This window comes from Sinocyclocheilus rhinocerous, unplaced genomic scaffold, assembly GCF_001515625.1.
Source record: "Sinocyclocheilus rhinocerous isolate Xijiao unplaced genomic scaffold, SAMN03320098_v1.1 scaffold762, whole genome shotgun sequence".
Taxonomy (NCBI): Eukaryota; Metazoa; Chordata; class Actinopteri; order Cypriniformes; family Cyprinidae; genus Sinocyclocheilus; species Sinocyclocheilus rhinocerous.
In genome coordinates this window covers 120,626-130,153 of record NW_015624547.1, presented here as the reverse complement: position 1 = coordinate 130,153, position 9,528 = coordinate 120,626, and the positions used below count along the sequence as shown (strand labels likewise).

The window sequence follows — 9,528 nt, the reverse complement described above, 5'->3', positions numbered from 1 at the left end:
TTTAGCAGAAAGAGTGCTTTATTCGACAAATTGGTTTAAGCTAGTGAGAATTTGGTTCTCTATACAGGAAAGTAGTCTGTGTATTTGTCAGGTTTGTGTGTCATCTGAGGCCAAAGTTTGAGTCTGACAAAAGAGAACATGTTTTTGACTAAACTATTTTTGATTGACCTGGAAGTTTGAGGTTTGCACAAGTTTGTGTGTAGTTTTGAGATTGTGTTTATAGTTGTGAGAAAATGGTGAATTGTTTCATGAATTGTGTGTTAGCAATCGAGAAAAACTGTAAACACGACCCACGTTCATTAAATCAGGACAAGTATTTCATGAATCTGAGGTTTAACTCTGAGGAACGGACAGGAACACACGTGAATCTCACCTGAAGAGCTGCCGGCGGCTCGAGGAGCCTTCGGTGCTCAGGAAATATCTGCATTAGAACAGACAGACATTTACAGTGCCTTCAAAACACTGTGATCACGTGTAACTTACCCTTCATCCAAATACACACACTTGAGCACTTGACTACTCATATGATGTATTTCCTGTATTTGGCCCAAGAGCTCAAGTGTGTGTCGAACTTTTCATTACCTGATGGGACACACTTATAGTGTTGTAAAAATGCAAGCGTTTACATAGCTTTATTTTTATTTTAAATACTTTGCATTTTAAAATCAACTTCTAAATGTCTGTTCAGTAGTGCCTATAACATGACACAATTTAATTTGCGGTGCTTCTAATTAAGGGATAAAAATCAGTTGCAAATGTTGTACAAAATAAATATCACCACTACTCCATCTTTGCACCAATAAAACGTGCAACACTTTGTTTTTCAACCAAATTATATGTAATAGGGCTGCATGATTAATCGAATGCAATTGTCATGCGCATCTTGTCAGTAAAGCCGGTTCTGTGATCAGTAGTAAATCTCCATCACCTGCTTTCAGATGGAGCAGCATTTACTACACAGAGCCGTAGTTCTCTGACAAGCTACACAAAAAAAATAGCAGACAATATAATCGTATGATTATAAAATCAAATTATTATAATAACAGCTGTTTGCGTAGCTTCTCAGTGAACTACGGCTCTGTGTAGTAAATGCTGCTCCATCTGAAAGCACGTGAAAATACCACATTTAATAACATATTTTAACTCCAAACTCACTTTGTAACATCAGGCGAGTTTTTGAAATAAATCCTTCTGTGAGATGATGTCTTCTTACACAGAATAAGGCATGCAACATATTTCATAGTATTCTAAGCAGTGATAAAGGCTATGTCGATTAGCATTGCATTATAGATATTCTTTATTATAATGAAAATTATAATAAGACGAACTCAGATAAACCATATATTGTCGTAGTCCTGTGTTTATTAGTCACGTTGAATCAATGAAAGCAGTTCAATCTTCTGTTTATTCAGCTAGCGCTGTAGGGATTGCCTGGGTTTCTTCTGCGGGGTGTATTTGGAGTTTCTCTGACCTTCAGATGGAGATTTACTGCTTATCACAGAACCATGCTTCAATCACATGACAATCACAGCTTCTGTCTAATTGCAATTTCGATTTCATTTCGATTTATCGTGCAGCCCTAATATGTAATATCTAATTATTACATTAATATTTTAACTTACATATGAAAGATTTCCGTGACCTCTCGCGAGATCTTGGCAAAAAGTCTCACGATTTATTTCCAGATCGTGATGCATGATGGGATACACTAAGCCTGGGATAGCGCTCCGGAGCAGTATTGGAGATAGTGTAGGTTTAGTGTGCATTGAGGGCACTGCGCTTTAGCGTTTCTAAGACCTGGGACAGTCTTGTGCACGCTCTCTCAAGTGGCCAAGAGCACAAGTGTGGGTATTTGGACAGGGCAATAGTTAGATCACGTTTGCATTATTTGATGGAAATGCGTGTTGGCTGTAGAGAAGCCTGGTTTTCATGTGAAGTACTGGATGCTTTACTCACATGCTCTGGCTGTTCTCATCGTAAGCCAGAATCTGCGTCACCTCCCAGTTCCCTGATGTAAGGTGCCGCAGCTCGTTCTGATCCGCACGCACCTGCAGAAACACAAACACGCTACAGATCACATACACAGACCCAGACGCCGCTCGGTGCTGCTGTGTCTGTACCTGAGAGGTGAACATGGCCACGTGCTGGAAGTCTCCTCGTCCTCCCTGCTTCACCGGCACCGTCAGGAAGAAACGGCTGCCGTCTCGAGAGAAGAACGGCTCCTGATTCTGCAGAAGCAGCCAAGGGACACCAGATTAAACTCAAGTGACAGAAGATCATGATGCAAACATCTAGTGGAGATTCACCTGTCTGGAGAGCCAAACTTCTGATGTTTCCTCATGCCTCTGTAAAGAAACAACACCATCATCACCATCATCATCACCACCACAATGACAGACACAAATTCATCTATAAAGCACATTATCATCATCTTCCTCAGGAAGCGCACAGCTGTGTGTGTGTGTGTATGAGTGTGTGTGTGTGTAAGTTGCGTGTGTGAGTGTGTGTATGCGTGTGTGTGTGTGTGTGTATGAGTGTGTGTGTATGTGTGTGTGTGTGTATGCACTGATCCACTTCACCATCACCACATAGTGCTCCCTACAGACACAGAGAGCGTCAGAGCATCGCCTGAGTCTCCAGCGCAGATCCGAACACACAAACTCCATACCTGAGCTTGAGCTCATCTGGTGGTGTGAGTTCAAGTGTGTGTGTCGGTCCGTACAGATTGACCACAAACAGTTTCACCATGGGATTGGGCTGCCCAGCCTGCAAACACAACACGCGTCAACATTTGCAGTTATAAAAACAACTACGGAAATAATTTAACCTTTGCACCAAGAACAGATGACAAAAAAATCTGACATTTCCTTCAACATCCGAAAATGTCTCTAAACAATTGAGTAACACTTCAAAATGTCAGAATGCCACTCAATTAAGCAAAAAGAAATCAAAGCAAGTGTCTGTATCAAACCCATCATGCATGAGTCTCAGTGGACTCGCTGAGCGTCGCTGTGCTCCAGTCAATATGCTACATGGACACACCTGAACTAGTTAACTCTGGGTCATTCTACACCCTGCTTAATGGAATCCAAATGGAATTTTGTTTCACATTTCAATGTTGCTCGTACCTGGGTTAACAGTTAATTGTGGTCTTCGTAAACTGATGTTTCACGCTGTATCTTCCTTCTTATTCGCAGTAACTGGACGAACGCAGCATTCGACTCTAGCTTCCCACATCTTCATATTATATATTGTACAATACTATAAAGTTTTTCCTGAGTGAATTTTTTAGACTATAAAGAGAAGAATAAAATGGTCTACTCACTTCAGTTCACATTTTTTCCCATCACTATTTGTCATTTTTCCCCTCAAGCATTGAAACTCTTGTTTATGCCACACAATTTTTCCGTGACTGTGTAAAGCATGTGATTGGGTGTCTGTAGCACTGAGGCTTGACGTTATAACACTGAATTGTTTCACAATGTACATTTGGCACCAAAATACAGGGTTAACACTGCAAAAACTGCTCTGGGTGAAAAGCAGGCTTTAGTAAGGCAACCCAGAATTTCCCTGTTATTTCACCCTTTTAATACTTTATGCTCATTTTACATAAAATAATGCCATTCGTGTCTTTAATTGTCCCCCCTAACCACGTGATACACCATATGGACATAAGTATTGGGACGCGTGACCGTTAAACCAATAGGGACATTAATGACGTGACATTCTAAATACATTGACATTAATATGGAGTTCATCTCCGTTAACAGCTAACAACTTCCACTCTTCTGGGAAGACTTTCCACAAGATTGTGAAGTGTTTCTGTGGGAACTTTTGCCCATTCATCCAGTAGAGCTTTTGTGAGGTCAGGCACTGGTGTTGGATGAGAAGGCCTGGCTCACAATCTCTGTTCCAGTTCAACTCAAAGGTGTTGGATGGGGTTGAGTTCAGAACTCAGTGTTCTTCCACAACAAACTCATCCAACCACATCTTTATGGAGCTTGCTTTGTGCACTGGGTCACAGTCATGCTGGAATAAAAAAGGCCCTTCCTCAAACTGTACCCACAAAGCTGGAAGCACAGCATTGTCCAAAATGTCTTGGTATGCTGAAGCATTCAGATTTCCCTTCACTGGGAGTAAGGAGCGGAGCCCAACCCTTGAGAAACAGCCCTGTACCATCATCCCTCCTCCAGCAAACGTTACAGTCAGCACAATGCAGTCAGGCAGGTAATGTTCTCCAAACCCAGACTCGCCCGTCAGACTGTGTGACTGGTCACTGTGCAGAACAGGTTTCCACTGCTCCAGAGTCCAGTATCTGTGTGCTTTATTCACTCCATCCCACACTTGGCATTGCACTAGTGATGTGAGGCTTCATGCATCTGCTCAGCCATTGAAACCCATTCATGAAGCTCTGCTGCACAGTCTTTGTGTTGATATTAATGCCTGTGGTAGTTTGGATCTCTTCAGCTTTCGAATCAGCAGACCTCTGGCGACTTTTACGCACCATGAGCCTCAGCATTTGATGAGATGCTCTGTGACTTTGCGTGGTTTCTGCAGTTCCTAAACGCTTCCACTTTCCAATAATACCACTTATAGTTGAGCGTGGAATATCTGTCAGGGATAAAATGTCATGAACTGACACTGGTACTGTGATAGGGTGCATCATACAGTACCACGCTTGAATTCACTGAGCTCTTCAGAACAACCAATTTTTTCCACAAAGATTTGTAAATGCAGACTGCATGGCTAGTGCTAGACTTTAAACACCTGTGGCAAATGGATCTGATTGAAACTGCTGAATTTGATAATTAGGAGGTGTGTCCCAACACTTTTGTCCATGTAGTGTACATCTGAGCAAGAGGATGTTACCTTCGGATACGGGTACTGTTTGCCTTTAGGGTATGTAGAGCCGGTGAAAGTGGGCAACGCCATGTTTGGCACCAGACTGTCATTCAGGACCAGAAAGGCCAATCGCTCGCCGTCAGGTGACCACCAGTGCGCCACATGCGTGTGAAGGACCTCCTCTGTGCATGCGTGTTTCCAACAAAACAAGAGTTACAAAAACACTGAATAGTAAACTGGACTTTTTATTTGTGCTGTATGAGATCTTAGAGTCAAACACAAACACCTGAGCTTCACCATACGGCCCTCTTCTTCATCTGGGGAAACTGAGAGCTAACTTACAATCAGCTTACACAAGAGAAAACTGGACAACACTTACTGTGTCTCACGAGAGGAAAGATGCATCATCATCATATATTTCTTAAATCTTCTCATAAACAGAGATATAACTGAGCCTCACCTTCATAGAGCCAATCAGCGATGCCATTATAGATGACGCCCTCTTTCCCCGATGAGGTCAATCGCAGCGAGTTACTCCTGACGTCCGACTGATAGTAAATATTATTCTCAAATATGTACACCTACACACACACACACACACACACACACAGAGAAGATATTTAAAATCAATCTTGATCATGCTCTTATTAAACCACAGTATAACTTTACACTTACAGAAAATTGCAGGAATTCCAACTTTAAATACTGTAACTACACTTAAACTTGGCTGTGTTTTATTCAGTGTTATTGCATGTGCTCTGACACGCTGCTTAGACACGTGACTCGAGTTTGAATCCAGAGTGTGTCCTCAAGTCAAGTCAGATTAATTTCAAAGTCGAACTGTTATGTCTATAACGTATTAGTGCTTTATATAGAGCAGGTTTTAGGGCTTGCTGATATGATGACATATAAAGATGATCCTCCAGATTTAGATCTGGATTTATTGTATTTATAGCATTGTCTAGCACATAAATGAGCACAGTAGTGACTCGGAAACACGTCTGTGCATTCAAAGCAATTAAGTTTCACAATCTGCTATAAACCTCCTTACCATCTCAAAACATGATCTGATCAAAACCGAACACAAACACAATGCAAATACGTAACTGTTAACACATTTAGTCTTATAGACCGTCGCTCTGGAATCAACAGCTCCACTATTTCAGGAGTGTCTGAAGGTAAAGAGTAAATGTGAATAACGAAAGAAGAGCTCACCAGCTGCTGGCCCTGAACACCCCACGCCGCGTGCTGCAGTTTAGAGTTCAAGACCTCTGGAGGATCCAGCTGCAGAACCTCCCTACACACACACACACACACACACAGAGAGAGAGACACACACACACACAGATACAGATACACACACACACACACAGATACACACACGCACACACACAGATACACACACACACACACACACACACAGAGACACACACACAGTTTTCAGACTGACATTATCAGCAGCTGGTGTGTTTCTGCTGCAGTAGGTGATTGCTGGCTGATGCTGCTCATCTACTGGTGTGTTTTATGGGTGAATGTGAGCTGAATGGATCTCAGCGCTCCTGTCAAACACTGATGATCAGAACAGCGTTCAACATCACGGCAGCACGTTCAAAACATTTCTAATTTCCGCCGCTCCTTCTCTCCTATCAGGACTTATTTACTTGCACACTGTAACGAAGTACTTTGCTTCACGATATTTGAACCCCTCAGCTCATTTCACATGGTTCTGCCTACAACACTTAAAGTAAAGTCCTGTTTAAAGACTGAATCCTATTCCCTGTATTCTCTGTATGTCTGTGAGATACAGTGAGATCAGTAAAAGCTCTTACTCCACCTGGTGTGAATGCTGTATATGATGTAGGACGCCGTGAACGAGTGCCGGTAAACCTGCAGTCAGAAAACAACAACCCATATTAAACACAACTATCTTGAAGAAATTTTTAATTACTTCATTAACTTTGATTCGCAGTTAGTGAGAATAGAGAGAATATTAAGTGTAATCTGATCCTAAGTCATATTAATAGAATGAGAGTTCTTACTGAACGCTTGCTTAAAATCATTTTAAATATACTGTACGTGAACAAACTAAATGTCTAATGCCTCTATTGCACTCAGCTCAATGATTCATTGTGATTTTCTTGTCTTTCAGGGACAAAAAAAATCTTTAAAGGTACTATATGTAAGAATTTTTTAGGCTGCCTATAAAAGTACGCAAAGAAGGTTTATTCCCCTTCAAGGGAACTTCGAGCTTCGTCCCCCGCTAGGGGACATTTTGGGGAATGCTGCCAGCATGACCGGTGTCTGAAGCATATGTAAAACAACACCAATCCTATTGGTCCACATGGCCCATGACGTCACAAGCGGGTAACCAAAAGTATAAATGGGCACCTGCTGAATATGTCATCAACTTTTGCTGTCTTCGGAGCCGTCTGTTTGTTCACATGTGTGAAACGAATCTTCCTGGTGAGTTGAGCATGACATAATCGTTTTTTTAGCTCCGAGTGTGCGGGATTACAAGATCACGGGCGGAGTTATATTCAGTTCAGTTGTGCCTCTCTAATATGCATTTCACGAGTTCACACTTACATATAATAGGATTTAGCCAATAGTAAGCATATTTGGCGTGCTATCTTGAAGGAGGGCTCCGAGCTCGGAATATAGCCCAAACCCAGAGAACCCCCCCTCCCTAGTATGGGATGAGAATAGTTTAAGAGTGAGGCGTTGGGGTGGAGGAGGGATGCCGGAGAACTGTTGTGGGACAGAGGTAAGTTGGCTGTGTATATATATATATATACACATATCATGTTAATTAAGTTGAACAACTAGACGAGTTCCACCTGTGCTGAATTAGTTGATTATCTGATCGTGCTCCTCCCGAACCTTGTTGAAAGAATGAAAGTCAAGATGGCACCAGGATGTTTGCCGGCTTGCCGTCGCAGTTTATCCATGTTATTTGTTTTAGTTTTCCTTGTTTGTTTTATCACTCGTACTGCTTGTTCTCCCCTGGTGTACGATCGCTTGACTCTACTGAATATTCAATCGGTGGTGTTTGGTTGTTTGAGTCGCGACCCTGGAGAAGTCTGCCAGCTGCATCCTCATTATGTGCCAGCCGCACTGAGGAAAATGTGTTACCTGCCGGGGTGTCTGTGCCTGTTGAAGAAACGCCGAAGGAAGTGTGGGAAGCGTGCTGGAAGCCTTGTGAGATCAAAAAAGTTCGGGAAATATCCTTTCATCGGACCTGCGTCTAAAGTGGCGGAGGCCGTTGATGTGATGTGGCCGTCTTTCCGTCTTCATCTGTGCCAGTGCTCTGGTCCTCGCGGATGGTTTATGCGAGGCGGTGGTCAGGCGATTGGAGAGTAAATCGCCAAAATCTTTGTTTCCTGCGTTATGGAAGTCCGGTAAACGATACCACTTTACACACAACTGTACCTTTTCCTGACTCCATTCCCGTGACAATGGCGTTGATTAATGCAAGGTCCCTTGCAAAGAAGTCTTTTATTTTGAATGATCTTTTTTTCTCTCATGAATTAGACTTCTTATTTGTAACTGAGACTTGGCTCAACGTCGGTGATAAGACTCCTCTCTCTGAACTTTCTCCTCCTGGTTGTAGTTTTTTTTAGTACACCCAGGTCTGTTGGCCGGGGTGGTGGTCTTGCTGTTATTTTTAAAGACAGGTTCAAATGCAGACTTTTACCTTCTGAGTCTCATTGTACGTTTGAAACTCAGTTAATTATGTTGAATTCTTTTAAATCTGTGTTATGCGTTTTGATTTATAGACCCCCAAACATTCATGGGGATTTTATTCAGGAGTTTTCTGAATTTTTATCTGCTATTGTCCCTTTTTATGACAATATTTAAATTTTGGGGGATTTCAGCATACATGTTTGTTGCCCTTCGAAGCCCCTGTTAGTGAGTTTTTAAATTTATTAGAGTCATTTGATCTTTTACAGTGTTTCTGGTCCAACACATGAGCATGGTCATACTCTTGACCTTGTATTATCTTTGGGGTTTTCAGTTAGTGGGGTGAAAATTGCAGACACTGTCTTTTTTAGCCCTACTTTCCCATGTAGTACTCAGAATATGAATATTTCTTCTTCTATTGCTTCTTGTGCTCTTACTACTTGTGCTGCTAGTAAATTTTCAGCAGCCTTTGGAGTTTCTCCTTTAATTAGCTTGATTGAGTCTCCCTCTCCTTGTATTGGACCTGAACAGTTGGTCAATCAGTTCAACTCTACATGTTCAGATATTTTAGATCTTGAGGCTCCTTTGTAAATTAGGAATAAAAAGGTCAAGACACAGCCCTGGTTGAACAGTAATACCCGTGCTCTCAGGCAAGAGTGCAGAAGGGTCAAACGTAAATGGCTTAAAGATAAACTACAGGTTTCTTATGAGATTTTGAAAAGTTGTTTGAGTGAATACCAAAGAGCTGTTAAATTAGCTAGATCTAATTATTTTTCTGATATTATCTGATATTATGTGCTTTTTCTACTATAAACACTGTACTCCATCCTGTTGTTATGCCATTATTCTCTCCTTCTGTTGACACATGTGAAAAGTTTTTACAATTTTTCATTGATAAGACCGCTGGAATTAGATTCCAGATTTCATCTGTTACTAATGATTTTATTGTACACTCTGTCCTTCCAAATCAATTGACTTGTTTTACGCCTGTCTCTCTTCCACAGC

At 41.7% G+C, this 9,528-nt stretch overlaps 1 protein-coding gene across 1 annotated transcript in view; it reads right to left on the bottom strand.

The window, feature by feature from the left end:
- The window catches only part of LOC107742287 (inactive dipeptidyl peptidase 10-like), a 38,254-nt gene that overhangs the window by 13,523 nt on the left and 15,203 nt on the right, over nucleotides 1-9,528 (bottom strand). The window contains exons 6-15 of the mRNA XM_016555190.1: nucleotides 6,677-6,729; nucleotides 6,058-6,139; nucleotides 5,303-5,423; nucleotides 4,870-5,024; nucleotides 2,669-2,766; nucleotides 2,565-2,598; nucleotides 2,307-2,345; nucleotides 2,121-2,228; nucleotides 1,957-2,048; nucleotides 374-421 (exon numbers count right to left, since the gene is read on the bottom strand). Coding sequence (XP_016410676.1) covers nucleotides 374-421; nucleotides 1,957-2,048; nucleotides 2,121-2,228; nucleotides 2,307-2,345; nucleotides 2,565-2,598; nucleotides 2,669-2,766; nucleotides 4,870-5,024; nucleotides 5,303-5,423; nucleotides 6,058-6,139; nucleotides 6,677-6,729 — 830 coding nt within the window. The remainder of the gene's footprint in view (nucleotides 1-373; nucleotides 422-1,956; nucleotides 2,049-2,120; nucleotides 2,229-2,306; nucleotides 2,346-2,564; nucleotides 2,599-2,668; nucleotides 2,767-4,869; nucleotides 5,025-5,302; nucleotides 5,424-6,057; nucleotides 6,140-6,676; nucleotides 6,730-9,528) is intronic.